Genomic DNA, 22342 nt, shown 5'->3' with positions numbered 1-22342 from the left:
TGTTACATTATAGCAGCTACATATTGCCTGACAATTAAATTTTGAGTGCACAACCCTGTCTGTAACAAAGTTGTTAACAGCACTATATTTACAGATTACATGCCAATCTAGTCTATCAGGCAGAAGCCATAGGGAAGAGGGATGAAAAAAGGAATGCATTTAAAAAAATGACACACAATCGACCAGCATACCTGGACATAAAACTACAGGTTTCTGGAACTGTGAGGTTACACTGCACAATGTCAATATAAATGTAAATATTTAATTTGCCAATTAGGCTTATTTACTAACGTTGACATTTAACTATTGAGATGGTCCAAAATAAAGTTTGAAAATGCATTACATTTCTCAGTAATTCAGTTAAACAACAACAACAACAACAAAAGATACGACCTCTAGCGGTCATAAGAAATATCGGTTAGCCGGTTACCCGTTTAAAAAATGGGTTACAAAATCTGATGATTTGTCACATCCCTAATTTAAAGTCGTTTTTAGAGGTGCCAATAATTTTTATAACAAGAAAATGAATTACTAAATAAAAAACTTTGAAACATGAGAGTAAATGTATTGAAATAAAAGTATATCGTTTTCGTATGTTTGAACAGAAAATATACCTCATTATTCCTGGTTGTTTATTATGAATAACCTTTTTCTCCATTTTTAATAAGTGTGCCGACAGTTCTGGAGCCCACTGTATGTATAACGGCGTACTTGTTTAACTATCAGTCTGATTGTATGAAATTAATAACTTTTCACAGTTAATATTTCAGTTAAAAGCTTTTATTATAATATTTATAACAACAGGATCATTCGTGATTATTCAAGCGATAAAAGTTTTAGGCCTGAGTTGGGTCATTTCCCGTCGGTCCTGACAGCAGACTGGCCGCTAGAGTGCGCATTGCTCTTGTGTGTGTACGCGCGCGTTTGGGGAATATCAAACGAGACGTCGAAGGGTGCGGAGAGCCATCGTGTCTGAACCGTTCGCACGCAATGTGTACAAAGCGGGCTGGAGCTATTCTTTCTTCTCTGCCAAGAGGTTAGGATTTACAAATGTATAACAGAGTGATGATAGCTGTTAGCGATATAGTGCCAGCATGAAAAGCTCAAACACTGGGCCGGACAGCGCAAATACAGTAGCCTCTTGATAAAGTAAAACAACATCTTTGGAACTTTCAGCGCATTGCTGTTCATCTTACAAGGTAAGCTTAGTGAGCGTTGTGAAGAAAAGCTCTGAAAAAAATGTTATATGACAGCATATAAAGTTATGTTGTTAGTTTAGCTGGAAAATAATCACAGTTGGGAAGGAGAATGTTTATTCACGGAGAAGTTGGCAAAATAATCACATCGGCTAACGCAAAAGTTTCAGCGCTTGTGGACTTGCGTGGGCAATGCGATTTCGTTAACCACAAAAGATGAAACTTCACAAGATTTCCTCCTCCGCGGGAGATAAAACGTTGTAAAATGCAGATGCGCCTATAAAGTTTAAGAGTGTGTCATGCTTGGCAAGAGAAGGGGACTGGGTGGATGTCTGCCTGGTGTGAAATATCCTGCGTGCGTGAGTGCGGAACAGCAGTGAGGTATAGAGACTGCCACGGCTGCAAGAAATTTGATCTGTTGCGGCACCGGGAGCCCGATTCTCCGCCTCTAAGCTCAGACTCGCGCTGGGTCTGCCAGACTTAAACAACGTCTCGCCTCAGTTACAGGAGCTTTACCTTCACATGCAGTTCGACCCTGAAATGTTCGCGATCACCAAGAGGTACCTGTAATTCTGCACAGCGTTTCTGCGTTGGTCGCTGTCATACAATTCTCAGCGGGTTTACATTATGGAACTTGCAACGAACTTAGAAGGAAAGAGACTTCAGCCATTTCTTGGACTGAGGAACTGACGTTTTAGATTCACAGAGTCTGGTGAGTTGTTGCAGATTTTGTAATATCATGTCAAAGAGTAATGGCAAGTTGAGGATGTTGCGCCCTTGGGTTGTGTTGTCTCGTATGGGAGATAACAACAACAATAATGATGGTAACCATTGTGATATACATTAGTAGCATTTTCCACTTGCATTATTACAGAGTACCATCAATATCTCAATTTGTTGCAAACTACTTTCCTGGAAGCTCGGTTTGACTGCGTACCGATACAGTGCTCCAAATATGACGGCAGTTCATTTCAGAATAAAACTAAATTTGGTTAAAAAGGCAGTGCTGTGATTCACTGTAGTTCTGAAAGTTGTTTTTGGAGCAAGTAAAACCCACACAGCAGTTTAAAAAATGATGTGGGGAAAAAACATTTTTATCATTTTATGCAAGTCTTAACTAGCATGCATCACTCTGCGCTCATGTTCGGCTTTATCATACACAACTGTCATCCCTCACTGTGCAAATTTTACCAACATTCTGAAGACAAATAATGTAGGACACACAAACAATAAGCATAATTTCTCTACAAAGTCAAATGACAGTAATCAGAAAGATTAACACTGCAAAGTTTGCTGGAAAATTAAATATCTTTCATACGGAGAGATTTTCAAGTTCTCCGGTTATTAGGGTTGATGACTTGGGTCAGCCACACAGTTATGCATCACAACGGTTTGCTATGATCTGTATTTCATATAACCATTTCACATGGCACTTAATCTGCCATGGTTCGTTAAATGTGCACTGTCTGCTAAGTTAATTAATTACAGGTTCTGAGAACAGGACTCTGTTACTGATGTCCGTGGCAGAAGGTAGGATTCTTGGAAAATAATTTCCTAGAAATTAGCTTTACTTTAGCCACGTAATTGGACATTTATTTGTCTGTTATTTCAATATCTTAAAACAAATGTAATTTTTCAGGTATTCTTTATCGGCAGACTTAATGTAGTTTATTTATGTCCCTAGTGCAGACTCCTCACATTATATTTAAAAACATTTGAATCTTTCTGGCAAATCTGACAGCTGCATTTTGAGATAACTTTAATATTCATATTCATTGCTCAGCAATGTTCAGAATATTACAGCTGAACTACACAAATTGTTTATTTATTATATAACACAATAGTCCCAACGGAAGCACGTCTAAACGCTAAACTACTGTGATGCAAATTCCATTTCAAGAGCCTGAGTACAGGCCAAACACAATGTGCATAAACAAAGTAGATTACTTCTTAAAATGGTCTGTCGCTAGTGATCGGTGTCCAACAATGTGGAGTTGCAGTCTTAGTCACAAGTTTTATGCATGTGAATTCAAATTAGTCCTTCTCAGATGGACAGCATTTTGGCCCCTGGGGTTGCTGAGGATAAATAAAGGCCCTGGTAAATAAGAGGTGCAAGGATTGGGCCACCCTCTGAGCTGAAGAAAAGTGGCGTTAAAAATGACAGCAGTTACAAAAGGTGTAATGGTGGGTTTCTTTGAAAACTATGTGTATTGCCAGCCAATTTGAAAGCAAAGGGTCAGAACACCTTGAGTTAACCAAGGTGTTAAGGACAGTGATTGCGTGCAAACACCTGTTGGGTTTATGATCCCATATAGAGGAGACGTCAGAGGTCCAAAAGTGGTGAAGGTAATGTCAGGAGATAAAGGTAGAACAGCAGAGGAGGACAACCCTCCCCTCCCACAACCATTTCTCCAGCTGAAGTTAAACCCACAGATCCCCAAACTCCAAAAGCAGTAAAAGCTATCTTGGTCATGAAAACCAACCAGGGTATTACAAAGATTAATGAGAACAAGCAGAATATTATTGCTTGTATAGTGTTAATAAACATTTTAAGGCAGAATTATTGTTATTGTTATTATTGTCAAAGTGAAATGGCTTGTCCTGGTGTGTGTGGCCAGACCATAGCAGAAATTATACCATTCCTTGAAACAGACAAAAGGCAACACAATACCTCTCTCTGCTTCTACTGATTTACCATTTAAAATAGAATATACTGGCTGAAACACATTAAATGTTTACTAGTAGAGTATTTACTGTCGGCTTGCATTGTTTTCAAAAATATTTGATGGATTTCAGTGAAAACTAAATAAATTAACTGTATTTGTGATTGTAAAAATCTGTCCATCTCTATAGTAAACCACACTGTGTGTGATTAGTCCTGTTATGTTCGATTTAAACGTTCTGTAAAACTGTCATGGGATCAATACATGGAATTTGCTTCAAAGCTCAGAAAATCCATAAAACTTGTTAGTGGCTTTTAATATTATGCAACGGAATGCAATAGCCTTCTCCAATGGAATTGCAGAACAGGCCAGGGAAGAGAACAGACTTTGACCACCAGTACAGGATCACTTTCCACATGGTCCTGTGCCCAGACTGTCTAAACCCTTTCCAAAGTATTAGCCTAAAAGTGCCTTTTTTATACGTTCAGTTCTTCTGCCAGATTAAAAAGTGCAGTGAGAGGTTTACAAGCAAGTTATCAATCTGCACAGAGTAAGTAAAGGGGGGAGAGAGAGAGAGAGAGAGAGAGAGAGAGAGAGAGAGAGAGAGAGAGAGAGAGAGAGAGAGAGAGAGAGAGAGAGAGAGAGAGAGAGAGAGAGAGAGAGAGAGAGAGAGAGAGAGAGAGAGAGAGATGACTGCAGTCATAAAGCTGCTTTTTACATTTCCTATCTATGCAGAAATGGCAATACAATGTTTGCCTCATTAACTGTAAACTAACATGAACCCCTGAAAATTATTTGACACACCCATCACACCGATAGTCATTTGCTGCATTTTAACCATGTTCATGTAAATTCTGTGGGATTTGCTGGACATTTTTGTTTTGTGTTAATCTGTCTGTTCTCAGAGGCATTGACTAACATAAACAACTATTCTCAGCGATGGAGAATTTGAAGGGCGTGGCAGTGCCTTTGGGCAGGTACACGCTCATCATAGTCTGCTGTGCTGGAGGTCACAGGAGATCACCCAAAACTATGAAACTGTGATCTGCTGGAGGTCACGGGAGATCACCCAAAACTATAAAACTGTGATCCTGGGTCACAGGAGCTCACCCAAAACTATAAAACTCATCTGCTGGAGGTCACGGGAGATCACCCAAAACGATAAAACTGTGATCCTGGGTCACAGGAGATCACCCAAAACTATAAAACTGTGATCTGCTGGAGGTCATGGGAGATCACCCAAAACTATAAAACTATCAGACCGCTCCTCTTTGCTCTTTGACACTTTGAACATTCAAAACAATAAAAAATAACAAGAAGCACAGAGCAATAATTCATCATTCTAGCTATACCACAGTGAAATAGATACTTAACCCTCCTGCTATGTTAAGAGTTTATGACCGCTTTTATGTTTGGAGTTAAATTGATAAATGCAATATTATTGCAAAAGAAAAGTTTTGACACTTTGTGTGTCGCCTTCTTATTGTCTGCCAAATCACTAGCCTTTTATCCATCAATATGAATAATCGGTGAGATTTTTTAGAGGCTACGGTACAGGAAATTTGGCACCTGTATGGAAAATTGCCAACAGAATCATCCACAAAGAAATCTGAGATAAAAATAAAAATGGTTCTATATTTTCTGACATTTTACACAGTTATAGAGGATCAAAATAAGTTGGTACAGGACTTCTGAAAATTGCGTGTTTACAATTTAATCCGGCCAAAATAGAAAATTCTAACAATCATACAGTATCAATATGAAAAAAAGGTTAACTGGTATTTAAGAGATGTCAAGCACTGAATGGGGTCAAATTGACCCCAAACATAATAGGGGGGTTAAACAGATGACCCTGTAGATGTTTTGACGCAGCAATGACAACCAAATCTCTTGAACATCTGTTTCTCTTTTCTATTAACAAAAGGAAAGAGGGGAGAATGCAGCTCCCCCTGCGTGTTTGTGCTGGCACTTTGACAACCTGCTGTAATCGCCTTTAAAGTGACAACGCAGAGTGTGTGAACTGGGAGAACTTTGCAGGGAGTGTGTATCAAGTGTGTGAACTGGGAGACACTTGCAGGGATTGTGTATCGAGTGTGTGAACTGGGAGACACTTGCAGGGAGTGTGTATCAAGTGTGTGAACTGGGAGACACTTTCAGGGAGTGTGTATGGAGTGTGTGGACTGGGAGACACTTGCAGGGAGTGTGTATGGAGTGTGTGAACTGGGAGACACTTGCAGGGAGTGTGTATGGAGTGTGTGAACTGGGAGACACTTGCAGGGAGTGTGTATGGAGTGTGTGAACTGGGAGACACTTGCAGGGAGTGTGTATCGAGTGTGTGAACTGGGAGACACTTGCAGGGATTGTGTGTAGACAGGGCTATATGTTTACTTTTAAAATTAATGTTGCATACAGTGCACAGAAAATCCAAACCGTAAGACATTTTTTCTGACATTTTCTTTACTGTATACAAGATATATACTGTATATATATATATATATATATATAATATACAGTGGTGTGAAAAAGTCTTTGCCCCCTTCCTGATTTCTTATTTTTTTGCATGTTTGTCACACTTAAATGTTTCAGACCATCAAACAAATTTAAATATTAGTCAAAGACAACACAACAAAATGCAGTTTTTAAATGAAGGTTTTTATTATTAAGGGAGAAAAAAAATCCAAACCTACATGGCCCTGTGTGAAAAAGTGATTGCCCCCCCTGTTAAAACATAACTTAACTGTGGTTTATCAAACCTGAGTTCAATTTCTCTAGCCACACCCAGGCCTGATTACTGCCACACCTGTTCTCAATCAAGAAATCACTTAAATGGGACCTGCCTGACAAAGTGAAGTAGACCAAATGATCCTCAAAAGCTAGACATCATGCCAAGATCTAAAGAAATTCAGGAACAAATGAGAAAGAAAGTAATTGAGATCTATCAATCTGAAAAAGGTTATAGCCATTTATTTTTTGAACTATTTGTTTATTTATTTAATAAACAAGAATACACAAAAACAGAATAGAAGGAGATGTTTACATTAACACTTGTTTTAAAGTATACACATACACAAAATCCTACATACTCATTCGTTCCCATGTGCATGCATGCATATACCTACATACACATATGACTAGGTAGTTTTACACATACATACATACATACATACATACCAGTGGAGGCTCCTCCATAGAGGTGGAGGAGGCCTGGCCTCCCCAATAATTTGAGAGAAGAGAGAGATTAAAAAAAAATATATATATATTTATTTTATTTATTTATTTTAACAAAAAACATATTTTTTATTTTTTATATTCATATTATTTTAGTTTTGTTCATAAATCTAAATTTTCCCATGGCTAAAACCCAATATTGCAATTGTAAAGCAACAGGCCAGATTTCCCTATCAGTTTGTATTAAGGGAGGCCAGGCCTCCCCTAGGAAATTCGCTTTTCATAGAAGTCAATGTAATGCATTTTTTTTCATGCCAATATGTGATTGGCCAGATCACTGAAAATGGGTGGGCAACGGAGGCCTGGCCTCACCATGCATTGTGTCCAGGGCTGAAAGATTGACATTTTGTTCGTCCAATCACATGCTACTGGTTCATTTGGAATCAACTGTCCTTTCCTTTCCTATTCAACACAGAAGCCATTTTGAGAATTCGCTAGTCACTTCAGTCAAACAAACACTCGCCATAGTGGCTACGAGTGTCCTATCAACTTGTGCTTTTCAGGAAATTTAGAGAACACCCCTGGCTATCATCCCTGGAGTTTATAGCTCATGTGTTTCAAACACTTTTGCTTAAAACTACCTCGGAAGTCGGCGAGATTCTAGCGCAATTTGAGATCTTGGGCTGGAGATATGCAGATTCCAGATACTAGGGAGTGAGAATGACATTCAATAGGTCATGTTAGACACCATTTGGGATTTATTGAACAGTTTTATTTTTAATGTAGTCCATTTCGTTTTATTACAAGTCAATTTAATAATCTTCCATATCAAATTACCGAATTGTTGCTCTGTGAGGAAATTCACTCTAAATACGAATAGAGTGCTGCCCTCTAGTGGATAACGTTAACGTTAGATAAAGCCAACTGGAACCATATTTTTACATATTTTATATTAAATATATTGAATAAAACTACATATGATAAAGAAAGTGTTATCTTATCTTTTTTATATGCTAAACTTGATTAAATTGGTGATTACATGTTGAAGCTGTAGAAGAATGAAAAATGTAAGCTAAACAAAATTGTTTTTAACTACATAATTAAAATTCCTGCCTTTTACACATGTTCACTTGGCATTTATATTACATCCAAATGTCATTTCTCAGCTTAATTATCAGGCAGGCTCATAGACTTACAGCAATGTCATTTCTTCAGGAAGGCACAAGGCTAAGCTCTGCACAATGAATTTCATCAGCCAGAACTTTCTGACTGTAGCTTACACTCCAAATAGTATGCCTTTGGCCAGCACAAAGACAGATAAGAGAACAGGGAACATTCCATTGCGAGTGAAGTGAGCAAGCGGAAAAAAATGGCCTCCTCAATTCTGGAAGTCACCAGCCTCCACTGATACATACATACATATATACATACATGCATACGCCTGTCTCCATGTACCCATACATACATGCACATACACATACCCACACACACTCCCCCACATACCTACACAAAGACTCTCCCTTTCTCTTGAGCCCCATTGTAAATGTATTTCTTCATCCTATTTTTCATATTGCAAAGATACAATATTTTAAAAGTAGGATGGGGTCTGAGGATAGAAATGCATCTCATACCACCTTAAATTTAAATTACAGTTTTTTACAATCGTTTTCACACTTGTCTCAATACCATGTCCACTTTTTCAAAACACTGAACACATTCACCATATCATTAGACTATGTGAACTAAACTGTGGATATTTTTGCATTGCTTTCATACTAAAGGCATTCAATAACCACTTCTTCCAAAATTCATGAATACCTCTCTCAGTCAATGTTCACTACCAGCAAAAGTTTGTACAAATACAGCACATTTTGCAGACATTTAGATACTCTGTTCAAAACAGTTCACTTTCAGTTCAAAACCCAATAAAATTCTGATCATTGTGGAAGGAAATATGCTGCATTTTGGCAGAAAAATGAAACTATATGCTTGAAATACGTGAGACAGATCATTCTGATTTGAGCAGAAAGTTTATTCAGTTTATTCAATTTTTTTGTTTGCAGCCTTGTTACCATCTATGCAAAAGTGATCATACTTGCATTGAAATGTGCATGTATATAGGGTAAATATAGATGTAGTTGTCACTGAAGAGATTTTTCCGCTATTACTGTTGTATATGTACTGCTGAAACACCTGGCTGTCATTTCAGTGAACAACCTGCCCAGGTGTTTGTTGTTTGTGCCCCGTTACCACATATACAAAAGGGGCCATCTTTGGATTGGCATTTGAATTCTTTAGCCTTGGTAGGGAAAATGGATGCAGGCAGAGGCAGAGGAAGAAGACCTTGTGAAAGAGCAAGAACAGTTGTGTCTGATGAGATCAGAGCCACAGTCATTGGTAAATCATGGATTGTCCCCGAGGCAAGCAGGTTGAGGGTTCACCCAAACTTGCCTAGATCCACAGTGGCTTCAATAATGAGGATTTTCAGGCAAACCAACAGGTACTATATAGTATTTGCAGCATTCTGACTGAAGGAGTTCAATTGATGTGTATATGACAGCAGTACTGTGATTTGAGAAGTCTCCAGAAAAAGCAGATGTATCAGTGCACATTTGTCTTTGACACACTACAGGACCCAGCGGTTACCTCACACAGTCACACAGGGGGGAAGGGGAAGAATGTTTACGCCTCAACAGGAGGATACAATAGTTGGGATGGTCATTGTCAACAACAGCATCAGGCTAAGAGAAATATGCAACAACATAATCGCAGACAACAACATATTTTCAAACACTGACAGTGTAAGCACTACAACCATTTCAAGAGTGCTACAGAAACATCAGATCAGGATGAAACAGTTGTACACTGTCCCCTTTGACAGGAACTCTGAGGGTATCAAGGAACCCAGATACCAATATGAAGTTTATGAGGGTATATGTGAAGGTTTAGGACCACCACCCGCATGAACAGATGTCACTTCTAGATGCAATGGCTGCTGGGTGTATGGACATAACAGTGGAACACATCCAGGGCTGGAAAAGGCACACAAAGAGATGTTTTCCTCAGTGTATAGCAAGAGATAAAATTTGGAGTGATGTTGATGAAAATCTATGGCCAAATGCAGAGGATGGATGGGCCAGGCCAACAGTAGACTTCTGATACTGATAGGCAGACAGTATATGTGCGAATTACTGTATATAGTGAAAATATTGCTTTTTGATATGCATTTGTTATTGATTGTAATGTATTTTGAGTAATTTATTGTATTGTATTTTTCTTTTCTGAATTACAGTATATTGCACTGTGAGAACAAATGTCAAAATACTGTAAACCTCAAAAATAGAGGAAAGGGAAACACATAATATATGTATTTAGCAATGCTCCAAGTTGTTTGTGTTTTGTAGTTCATTGAACATTGAGTGACAAAGTAGTCTTATAGGAGAAAGCATATGCTATAGTTATGGCAGCATGAGTCACTTTTGGGTAAAATATTAAGTGTTTTGGTGGTTGAAGTGCATTTTGCACCAAAGGTTAACTTATTTGCTCAGGTGTGTGTTTCAAAAGCACACTGTGTGAAGAGTTTTGGAAAAGTGGACATGGTATTGAGACAAGTGTGAAAACGATTGTAAAAAAACTGTAAAAATATATATATATATATATATATATATATATATATATCATAACTGAGATATTGACCTTTCATACTTTGTATCTGAGATCAAGACAGAAATAAAGGTGGAAAAGGAAAAAGAGGAAAAAAAACAAAAAAAAACAAAAAAACAAGTGTAATCCAACTAACAATGAAGTAGAGTTGGGCTAGTACAATGAGATAGTAAAGAAAACAAAAGGAGGAAAAAAAAAAAAAAAAAGAAGAAGAAGAGGTGACTAAAGGTCTGACATTGCCTGTGTTATTGGTAGCCATCGTTCAGCAAACCTGTCCGTTTTCAGATGTAATCTGGCTGTGATTTCCTCCATGATAAAGACCCTTTTTACCCTGTCTCTCCATTGTGTTATGCTGGGGGGTTGTGGCTTTAGCCAGGATATTGTTATCATTTTTTTGGCTATTAAGAGCAAAATTCTCAATAAATAAATTGTGTTTCTATCCATAATATTGTCAGGAGCTATACCCAGTATGAAAATTAATGGGTCTCGGGCTATTTTAATACCCAAGATCTGCCTAATCTCCCTTTGTATATTCTTCCAGAAGTCCAGAAGCTTTGGGCATTGCTAAAATATGTGTGTGAAATGCCCCACCAGTCCACAGCCCCTCCAACATAGTTCCGAGGTGTTGCTGTATTTTGAAGTAATGGATGGAGTATTAAAGTACCGCATTTTCACCTTCCATTCAAATTCCCTCCATGTTGGGCTATGAGTTTGAACCTTCTTTGAATGTTTCCTCCCATTTTTCATCCATTATTGTACTATTTGTTTCCAATTCCCATTTTTCTTTAACTTCCATATTGTTATCATTTGATTCCTGTTGTAATGCTTTATAGATGTTTGATATGATCCCCCTTTTTTCCCTTCCTCTACACATGACATTAATAATAACTCTATTTTGCTTGGTTTTTTACAAAGGTTCATCATGTTTCTGAAGGTAGTGTCTTAATTGCAGAAATTTATAAAAATCATGGGCTGGGAGATTAAATTGCTTTGTAAGTTCTTCAAATGACTTCATGGTGTATTCCTTAAATACTTGTGCAATATATACTAACCCCTTGTTTGTCCATTTCTCATATCCTGAGCCCATAGTAGTTGGTAAAAAATCTGGGTTTATTGCTATTTTAGTGGCCCTACAAATAAAAGTTGATAATTTTAATTTCTTTCGTACCACTGACCATATTTTCATCGTTCCCCTGATCCATTCATTACCAATCTTAAGTTTCTTTTGTGCCTTTTCATTCAGGAATGGGAGTGATTCCAAGGGTACCATTGGACATGACTTTTGTTCCATTTCTACCCACACTGAGTCTGTCTCTTTAGTTAACCACATAATTATAGCTCTCAGCTGTGCTGCCCAATAGTAATTTTTTTAATTAGGTAAATTCAACCCCCCCTTCTCTTTTGGGCAAAGGATTGTCTTATATTTAATTCTAGCTTTTCTCTTTTGCCATATAAATTTAGAAATAATTTTATCTAGTAATTTGAAAGTAGAGCTAGGAACCATAATAGGTAATGACTGGAACAAGAACAAAAGTCTTGGTAATAGATTCATTCTCACCGTTTCTATTCTCCCCATCAGGGTCAGAGTTAAAATCTCCCATCTAACCAAATCCTTCTTTATTTCAGTTATCAATTTTGCATAATTTGCATCAAATAGCTGTGATGTGATCGGTGTAATGATGATACCCAGATACCTAAACCCTTTATTAATCCATTTAAAATGAACCTTCCCTTCTAGTTCTGCTGGACATTTCCCTGAAAGCATCATAGCTATTGATTTACTTTCATTAGTCAAGTATCCCGACATTTCTCCATAGTCATGCAGACTGTTCAATAGGCTTGGTATCGATAACGATGGTTCACTTAAATAAGCTAGGATGTCGTCCGCGAATAACGATACCTTGTGTTCTACCCCCCCTACATCCTTTATTCCCTTTATATCTTTGTTTTGTCTAATCGACTCAGCCAGTGGCTCAATGCCCTGTCGAACTCCTCTTTTGAGGTAGAAAAAGTCTGAACAGCACCCATTAACTCTGATTCGTGATTTGGGGTTTTTATATAGCATTTTCACCCAGTCTATAAAGGTTGAGTGAAACCCAAAGGCCTCCAATGTCTGGTATAGAAAGCTCCATTTTACACGGTCAAATGCTTTTTGTGCATCTAAACTGAGCATCATGGTAGGCTGAGGATTATTTTTAGTGCAGGATATAAGATTTAAGGTTCTTCTAATATTATTAGCGCCTTGTCTACAAGGAATAAAACCTGTTTGATCTGGGTTTATTAATTTAGCGATATATCTCTGCATTCTCTGTGCCAATATGTTTGTTAATATTTTTAGATCATTGCAGAGCAAACTAATAGGTCTATATCCCTCACATGAGGTTGGGTCTTTGCCCTCCTTATGCAAGACTGAGATGATGGCTTCTGACCAGGTATTTGGTGGGTCACTTGATGATAGAGCATAGTTGAATACTTTAAATAGTACTGGTGTGACCACTTCTGCAAAGCATTTATAAAACTCTCCCGAAAACCCATCCGTACCAGGGGATTTATTATTTTTAAGAGTTTTTATAGCATCCGATATTTCCTGTAATGAAATCGGCTGTGTCATTTTGATCGAATCTTCTGCTGATAATGATGGTAGATGTAAACTTTTAAGAAATGCCTGAGTTTTGCTTTCTATAAGATTCTGAATCATTATACAAATCTTTATAGTAGTCTGCGAGCGCTTTCGCTATCTCATTTGGCTTTACCATCATTTGTTTGGAGTTCTTATTTTTGAAATTATCCTACTAGTTTCGGCCTTTTGAAGTTGAAAGGCTAATAAACGATCTGCTCTATTGCCCCTCTCATAATACCTTTTATTTGTAAAGCGTAGAGCTCCTTCTGCTTTATATGTTAAAAGTTCATCTAGTGTATGCCTGTTTTTTTTCAGTTCGAGGAGGGTGGAGTCATCTGATGTTCTTTTATGTTCTAACTCTTGTTCTCTGACTCTACTCTCTAACCCTCTTTGCTGTTCTAATCGAGCTTTTCTCATCCTGGATGTTATTTCTATTATTTTCCCTCCCATAAAAGCTTTCCCTCCCTCCCATAAAATCGATCGTGATACCTCGCCATTGTCATTTATCTGAAAGTATTCCTTTAAGTCTTGTTTTATTTACCGCCTTCTCATCTGATAGAATTGACACATTAAGTCTCCAGTATTTAAAGAAGTGTTCATGGCCTATATCTACCGTTAATATAATAGGTGCGTGGTCACTTATGGTTATGGCCTCTATGCCGCAATTCAAGACTTTATGTATATGCTGTTTTGATACAAACAAAAAATCTATCCTCGAATAGCTCCCATGTGGATTTGAATAGAAGGTGAAATCCTTTACCTTAGGGTTTTTGTTTCTCCATGGATCAGTAAGGCCTAACTCTTTAATAATGTTGTTTAATGCTTTGGATCTTTTTGTAATTGGTCCCTGTTCTAGTGGTAACCTGTCTAAATTACCATTCTGCACTGTGTTGAAATCCCCACCCATTAATATCATCCCTTTTCCATTACTGGCAATTACATTTGCTATGTCTTTAAAGAATGTCTCATTCTCCTCATTTGGGGCATAAATATTTAGTACAGAGATAGTCATATCCCCTATCGAGCCGATAACCATAACATATCTAACATAATTATCTTTTATCACTTTCTCTGTAGAAAATGGTAAAGATTTATTAATTAATATAGCAACACCCCTTCTCTTGCCATATGATGCGTGGAATACTTGGTCTACCCATTCCCTTTTCAATTTTTTATATTCTCCCTCAACCAAATGTGTTTCTTGTAGTAAGGCAATTGAGCATTGTAATTTCTTCAGTTGGCTCAGTATTTTCTTCCTCTTAATAGGATGATTTAAACCATGAACATTATATGACACAATATTTAATCTATTAATTTTACTTTAAGTTGAAACCCATCCATTGCACACCTCATAGGAACCAAAATATATGTACACCTTGTATACACCAAATCAGCTGTAGTAACCATCTCACAATAAAAAATACAAAAAATAATAAACATCTCCTTCAAAACAAACATACAATAACAAAATAATAGGACTCCCAAAGGTCCGGTCTCCAGAGAGATGTGGCGAATCCTCCCTGGGGAAATAGCACTGTGTGCATCTGTAACTTCTCGATCCTCTAAAGTTACTTCATACTCCATCTGAGTAGCGATTTAGCTCAATTGAACCAATATGTTTCAAGTAATTTCAATATGTAGTAATATATTTAACTAGCTTCACTTATACTCAGTAGGCTATGCATTTTTGTTAGGCTCATAATTCTAGTCCTTACCGTGGCCTACTGGTGTTCACGTTAGAGTTCACTCGATGAGGGCATGCAAGTCCGCCTCTGTAATGTGTGGTTGCTTCCTCGTCTCACTCCGTCCTGTCACCGTGATCCAGCTGCCTTGCATCATCACCCTCTGTAGTCTCTCCGTCTCATCGTCCTCGATGTGAATCCCCATGTCCTTCAGCATTGGTACAGCCTCCATTAGTGTAGTAAAGGTCTTAGTTCCTGATTCCAGAAACACTTTTAGCTGTGCAGGGTATGGGGACTGTGCTTTCACGTTCTTCTCCTTTAATTTTTTTATGACGTCCCGCACCTGTTTCCTCTTCTTTTGAATCTCTGTCGTGTAGTCTTGATTGAAGTAGATGGTCTGTCCCTCGTATATAGTCTTGTGTTTCCATGCTTGTTGGATTACATGGTCTTTCACTCTATAGTCTAGGAAACGGACGATGATCGGCGGGCAGCTTTCTCCTTTGGTTTGTGCTCTCTCAATACGAATGTCCATATCCTCCGGTATTTGCTCACTCACAAATCCTATGGTGTCGTTTTTCTCGGAACCCTCCGGGAAGCCATGCATCCGTATGTTATTACGCCTTGCCCTTGAGTCTAGGTCGTCACATTTCGCAAGTAGCTTTGCCTCTTGGTGAAGTAGGAAGGCGACCGTTCTTTCCAGTCGCGCTGTCCTGTCTTCCGTGTCTCCCAACCTCTCTTCCATTTTTACAGTTTGTTGCTCCAACAAGGCTGTTCTTCCCACAAGTTCCTTCATATTTGTCTCTAGTCTTTCCAGTGCCTTTTTGTTAGCATTAGCTGCGTCTGTATGCTCTTCTCTTAGCTTGCGTAGCTCCGCCAGTATAACAGAGTCATTTTCGCCTCCATGCATTGACCCTGGCGGCGTTCCTTGCGCCTCGCCTGAGCCTTCGTTTTCTGCGGCGCTGGGCTGCTTCTTTCTGCCAATCTCTTCTTATTAAGTTTCTTTATCAAGTTTTCAACGGTTTGACTGACTTTTTGCCGTTATGTTGTTTTGTTAAGCTAGTTTTAACTAGGTTTCATGAGAGCTAGTTGTTTTCACATGCCTTCTACAACATGGCGCCACCGGAAGTCAATTCTATTTCATAAAGCCATTTCTAAAGCTTTGGGACTCCAGCGAACCACAGTGAGAGCCATTATCCACAAATGGCGAAAACATGGAACAGTGGTGAACCTTCCCAGGAGTGGCCGGCCGACCAAAATTACCCCAAGAGCGCAGCAACGACTCATCCAAGAGGTCACAAAAGACCCCACAACAACATCCAAAGAACTGCAGGCCTTACTTGCCTCAGTTAAGGTCAGTGTTCATGACTCCACCATAAGAAAGAGACTGGGCAAAAATGGCCTGCATGGCAGAGTTCCAAGACGAAAACCACTGCTGAGCAAAAAGAACATTAAGGCTCGTCTCAATTTTGCCAGAAAACATCTTGATGTTCCCCAAGACTTTTGGAAAATACTCTGTGGTCTGATGAGAACTTTTTGGAAGGTGTGTGTCCCATTACATCTGGCGTAAAAGTAACACCGCATTTCAGAAAAAGAACATCATACCAACAGTAAAATATGGTGGTGGTAGTGTGATGGTCTGGGGCTGTTTTGCTGCTTCAGGACCTGGAAGACTTGCTGTGATAAATGGAACCATGAATTCAGCTGTCTACCAAAAAATCCTGAAGGAGAATGTCCGGCCATCTGTTCGTGACCTCAAGCTGAAACGAACTTGGGTTCTGCAGCAGGACAATGATCCAAAACACACCAGCAAGTCCACCTCTGAATGGCTGAAGAAAAACAAAATGAAGACTTTGGAGTGGCCTAGTCAAAGTCCTGACCTGAATCCTATTGAGATGCTGTGGCATGACCTTAAAAAGGCGGTTCATGCTCGAAAACCCTCCAATGTGGCTGAATTACAACAATTCTGCAAAGATGAGTGGGCCAAAATTCCTCCACAGCGCTGTAAGAGACTCATTGCAAGTTATCGCAAACGCTTGATTGCAGTTGTTGCTGCTAAGAGTGGCCCAACCAGTTATTAGGTTTAGGGGGCAAACACTTTTTCACACAGGGCCATGTAGGTTTGGATTTTTTTTCTCCCTTAATAATAAAAACCTTCATTTAAAAACTGCATTTTGTGTTTACTTGTGTTGTCTTTGACTAATATTTAAATTTGTTTGATGATCTGAAACATTTAAGTGTGACAAACATGCAAAAAAAGGAAGGGGGCAAACATTTTTTCACACCACTCTATATATACTTCAAATGAGCAGTGCAAATCCCAGTAAATTTATATCATTACAAACATACCCCATAACTTTTCAAGTAACTGCTAATGTGTGTGCGTGTGCGTCTGTGTGTGCAGCAGAGATGGGGCCTTGAGTCAGACACAGACTCCAGACTCGGCTCTGACTCGTCCAAAAATGACTTGAGACTGGACTCGGACTCGTCAGTAATGACTCGTGAACAATAAGAGTGTGCCAAATGCCATTGTCAACATGTTGCTACCAATCATTATTTTTCAATGATATTTCTGAAAAATAATCCCTGGTTGAGAACCCAATGTCGTTTTACGCGGCACACTGCGGTTTTCAGTTGCAACCATAGCAACACCCTACACTGTATTTCATGCAGCATAGCTAGCCTTACAGTTAAGCATGTTGTGACCTAGAGAAGCGTAATGTACAATAATGTTAAAACAAACTTCTTCAGGTTGGCTTGAAAAGCCCCTTCCATTTTAATTGTCAACATAGATCACAGAAGCAGCTCGCTTGCATGAGCAAAGGGTTGCACTATTTTAAAAACCTTTGAGTATAAACCTTAAGCTCAATATGCAAGCAGGACAGCAAGTCATTTTGGTAGGTGAAGTTATGTAATAGTTGCGTGGAAATTGATTGTTATTCCAGTGTCATACAAATATGAATGGTATGTACTTTAAGTTGTTTGTGATAGACGTTGGTATTCAATCTGTAGAACATGAACCCAGACCTGAGGTTTTGGCAAAGTATTTCCCCAGCCATCTTGAGAATGGATTTGCCAAAATGTTGGCTCTGATGTGGTAGTTCATTGATATATGAATAAATGAGCAAACTAACCGGTTCTTATTTGCGTGCCCCTGATAACACTGTTTCTTCCGTTGAATTTCAGCCAAGTGCAGGAAGTTCTGAAATAAAAGTAGCTATAAGTAAAACTCAATTTATTTATTCAGGAGAGTAAACATAACTTTGTAAATGGTAAATCGCTGGCATTTATATGCTTCTCATTCACACACCAATGGTGATTGGCTGCCATACAAGGCACCAACCAGCTCATCAGGAGCAATTTGGGGTTAGGTGTCTTGCTCAGGGACACTTTGACACACCAAGGGAGGGATCGAACTGCCAACCCTCCAACTACCAGATGACTGCTCTTACCTCCTGAGCCTCCCCCCCCCCCGTAATGTGAAATATTGCCTCATGGAGCCCTCACTCCTCAAAGTCTGAACAATATGGCTCCATGGTGAGAAGTGTCTGCCACAGCCCTGTGATGGAGCTGGGAAGGTGGTGCAGCCCTGTGATGGAGCTGTGAAGGTGGTGCAGCCCTGTGAAGGAGCTGTGAAGGTGGTGCAGCCCTATGATGGAGCTGTGAAGGTGGTGCAGCCCTGTGATGGAGCTGTGAAGGTGGTGCAGCCCTGTGATGGAGCTGTGAAGGTGGTGCAGCCCTGTGATGGAGCTGTGAAGGTGGTGCAGCCCTGTGATGGAGCTGTGAAGGTGGTGCAGCCCTGTGATGGAGCTGTGAAGGTGGTGCAGCCCTATGATGGAGCTGTGAAGGTGGTGCAGCCCTATGATGGAGCTGTGAAGGTGGTGCAGCCCTGTGATGGAGCTGTGAAGGTGGTGCAGCCCTGTGATGGAGCTGTGAAGGTGGTGCAGCCCTGTGATGGAGCTGTGAAGGTGGTGCAGCCCTGTGATGGAGATGTGAAGGTGGTGCAGCCCTATGATGGAGCTGTGAAGGTGGTGCAGCCCTGTGATGGAGCTGTGAAGGTGGTGCAGCCCTATGATGGAGCTGTGAAGGTGGTGCAGCCCTGTGATGGAGCTATGAAGGTGGTGCAGCCCTGTGGTGGAGCTGTGAAGGTGGTGCAGCCCTATGATGGAGCTGTGAAGGTGGTGCAGCCCTATGATGGAGCTGTGAAGGTGGTGCAGCCCTATGATGGAGCTGTGAAGGTGGTGCAGCCCTGTGATGGAGCTGTGAAGGTGGTGCCGCCCTGTGATGGAGGGTGGGGAGGGGCTTCAGGTTGCCAAAATGTTGAAGAAGAGGCTGAACCTCTGCCCTGTAGTGTCCCTGTAGTGCACTCTTTGGCCATGCTTCATGGTTGAATATTGCTTCATGGTTGAGGCAGTCGACGACACCTTCCCCTGACTGACTCAGCAGACAGCCTAAGCTCTAGGTCTACTCTTTTCAGCTGCAGTGTCATCAGGTGCTGCCACATGCAGATTTGGGCCATCGGTCGATGGAGCTGCTCTTTCAGCTCCATGCCCTGGAAAGCACCAACATCGAAATAGCAGTAACTGAACTGAAACATTTATTTTGTAATGTTGTGTTTTCTCTTATTTGCTATTGTATCACACCTGAAAGGTAACACTATCGCCTGAATGCTCAAAAACTTCTCCAACATACCTCCTGCCTTAGGGCCTGTGTCTGCTACGTTTCTTTTTACGAGTGCCAGCGCCTTTTTAAAATGGTTATCAAAGTAGTTCAACTGTTCAGAAAGGTGCAGGCTCGTCAATGTCACTTTTCATGATTTGACCCATCACAGCTTAGGATGGGGCGGGACTTCCTTTGTGCTCCACGGTTGTGAATCGATTGAGTGGTGACTTCCCCATCAAGCAACTCCAGGGCCAGTGCTAGGGCAAGCATCCTTCGGCTTGTTGAACTTATGTCTAAAACTGTAAATAAATAATACTATAAACAAACAAACAACAACAAGTGGAGCCAAAGATATGATTCTCCAAAATCGACACAAACCCCAATTTCTAGTCATAAGTCACCCCCCCCTCCTTTTTTTTGGTGCGATTTGAACAGAAATATCTCTTGAACAACAAATCCAATGATGCTAATTGTTTGCATATTCTCAATTGAATATATCAGGAACTTTTATACAAAGTTTGAGAAAAATTGGAGTGGTCACCCCCCCCCCACCCTATGCTGACCGCCCTGGATAAAAAAATTCAAGTGAGATAACACTCCTGTTGTTGTTTCGCCCTTGTGCCTTCTAGGGCGCCATGGCAACCCTGCTGTGGATGGCCGTGTCCCTGCTGCTGGCGGCCCAGCTGAGCGGGGCGGTGCGGACCTGTCACCCGGGCTGTCGCTGTGAGGTGGAGAGCTTTGGCCTGTTTGACAGCTTCAGTCTGACCCGGGTGGACTGCTCCGGCCTGGGTCTGGGGCTTGGGGGCGCCGCCCAGCCCGTGTCCATCCCGCTGGACACGTCCCATCTGGACCTGTCCTCCAACGAGATCAGCTCCCTCTCCCGCGGCCTGCTCTCTGGCCCCGGCTACACCACGCTGGCCAGCCTGGACCTCAGCTCCAACCAGCTGCAGACGGTGGAGGCCAACGCCTTCTCGCGCCTGCGCTACCTAGAGATGCTGGACCTCAGCCACAACGCTCTGGAGGGCCTGGCCGAGGGCTGCTTCTCGGGCCTGCCGCTGACCGAGCTGGACCTGAGCGGCAACCGCCTGTCCGCGCTGCGTCTGGGCGCCCTCTCTGCCCCGGCCCTGCAGAGCCTCACTCTGGCGGGGAACCGGCTGGCTGCCGTGCCCAGCCTGGGGGGCGTGGGGCTCCGCTACCTCAGCCTGGACTCCAACCCCATTGCCGAAATCCCCGAGGGCGCCTTCGCCGGGCTGGGGGAGCTGGTGCACCTGTCGCTGACCGGCCTGTGGGACCTCACCGCCATCCGGCCCGGAGCCTTCCGGAACCTGCGCAGCCTGCAGGTGCTGGACCTGTCCGACGCCCCGCGGCTCACCCAGCTGGAGCCGGAGGTGTTCCGCGGGCTGGGCGCCCTGCAGGAGCTGATCCTGTCCCGCTCTGGTGTGGTCTCGCTGCCCCAGAACATGCTCACCCACCTCCCCAGCCTGCGCAGCCTGACCCTGGGGACCGACATCCACTGCTGGAAGACCCACAGGCAGGGCCAGCTCCACAGGGAGCACGGCCAGGGCAAGAGCGACCTGGTGCTCACCTGCAATGTCGCTGCCGTCATGTTGTGAGGTCATCGAGAGGGACTCATCTGCGCATTTTCCCCAAACGCTCTTATGCTGAAGAAAGTAACTTTTATTTCAGTTCTGTTCCTGCCAAACTTGAGCATTGCCTTGTGTGATGTACTGTTTGCATGTAATTCCACAAAGACTAAAATGATGTATCTTTGCACATACTCCCTTTAAAAACATGCCTCCCAGGCAGAGACCAGAGCCACAGTCTCACTGAAGCCAGAAAACTAATCAGCCAATGCATTATGGGTATTCTGGAGGAAATGAGGTCCTGTGTCATTAATACTGAATGTTGAGCAATTGCTGTTGCACACGATTCTTCTTAATGTGAAACATACTTGTTTATTGTTCAAGCCCCAAACTGTAATGGTATTAATTTATTGATGAGGTAAAAGTGTTTGCTTTTGCAGAGCAGTGTGTACATACCAACTTTGATAAATGTAAACAGTCCTTCCGAAATGGAATAGCAAAACCGTGTTTAGCATTTAGCATATTAGCATATTTCCACTGAAGTGTGAGTTAAGAGCAGTTGTCATTAATGCACTAGACACCAAGAATCTGTGGCGTTTCAAGCAACGTTCTAAAGGGTTCATCGCAGTGGCATTAACTGGAAGCACACATAATAAAAGCACTCAGTTTATGCAAGAGTTGCTGGCTTGCATTTATTTAGCAGACCTATTCCTGCCTATCGGTGAGCACCGCACAGCAGCCTGAGCTAATCATTAACTGCAGGACCGCACACTAATACTGCTGTTCAGCTACAAATGAGTGTAAGAAGGAGGACGCACTGGTGATGTGACCACAGTAGAACAAGCCACAGAAGAGAGCGGACATATCTTTATTTATTTTATTATTTCCATCTGAGCATACCCAGTAGTTAACGCATTTGATGTGTTTTTATGTGATTTTGGTGAGTTTTGCTAGAGTAATTCAGACCAGTTTTGGAATCACTTTTTAATAGTATCAAATGTTGATGCAGTATGAGAGATTTTCATGCTTGGGGCATCATGACCAGTTATTTCCACTACAGTGCCTTTTTCGTGTGCAGACATCAGCTTTCCCATTTACGTGTGTGTGT

At 41.1% G+C, this 22342-nt stretch overlaps 1 protein-coding gene across 2 annotated transcripts; it reads left to right on the top strand.

Annotated features, from left to right (window-relative positions):
- The first annotated feature begins 951 nt into the window (after positions 1 to 951).
- Positions 952 to 21909, top strand: tsku (tsukushi small leucine rich proteoglycan homolog (Xenopus laevis)). Of its 2 annotated transcripts, none has more exons than XM_061217778.1 (2): positions 952 to 1199; positions 20281 to 21909. In XM_061217778.1, the coding sequence occupies exon 2, from the start codon at positions 20287 to 20289 to the stop codon at positions 21262 to 21264; it is 978 nt and encodes a 325-aa protein (XP_061073762.1). In that variant the 5' UTR covers positions 952 to 1199; positions 20281 to 20286; the 3' UTR covers positions 21265 to 21909. The 2 variants fall into 2 exon arrangements, with proteins under 2 accessions (XP_061073762.1, XP_061073763.1); XM_061217779.1 differs by lacking the exon at positions 952 to 1199 and adding an exon at positions 1229 to 1908.
- The last annotated feature ends 433 nt before the right edge of the window (positions 21910 to 22342 follow it).

The sequence above is a fragment of the Conger conger genome, chromosome 13 (genome assembly GCF_963514075.1).
Source record: "Conger conger chromosome 13, fConCon1.1, whole genome shotgun sequence".
In the NCBI taxonomy this organism is placed as follows: domain Eukaryota; kingdom Metazoa; phylum Chordata; class Actinopteri; order Anguilliformes; family Congridae; genus Conger; species Conger conger.
Note: the sequence above shows the minus strand (reverse complement) of the source record. Positions and strands in the feature narration are given on the sequence as shown.

Excerpts from the sequence above, each read along its gene's own strand:
- tsku (XM_061217778.1), top strand. The coding sequence starts at position 20,287 with ATGGCAACCCTGCTGTGGATGGCCGTGTCCCTGCTGCTGGCGGCCCAG.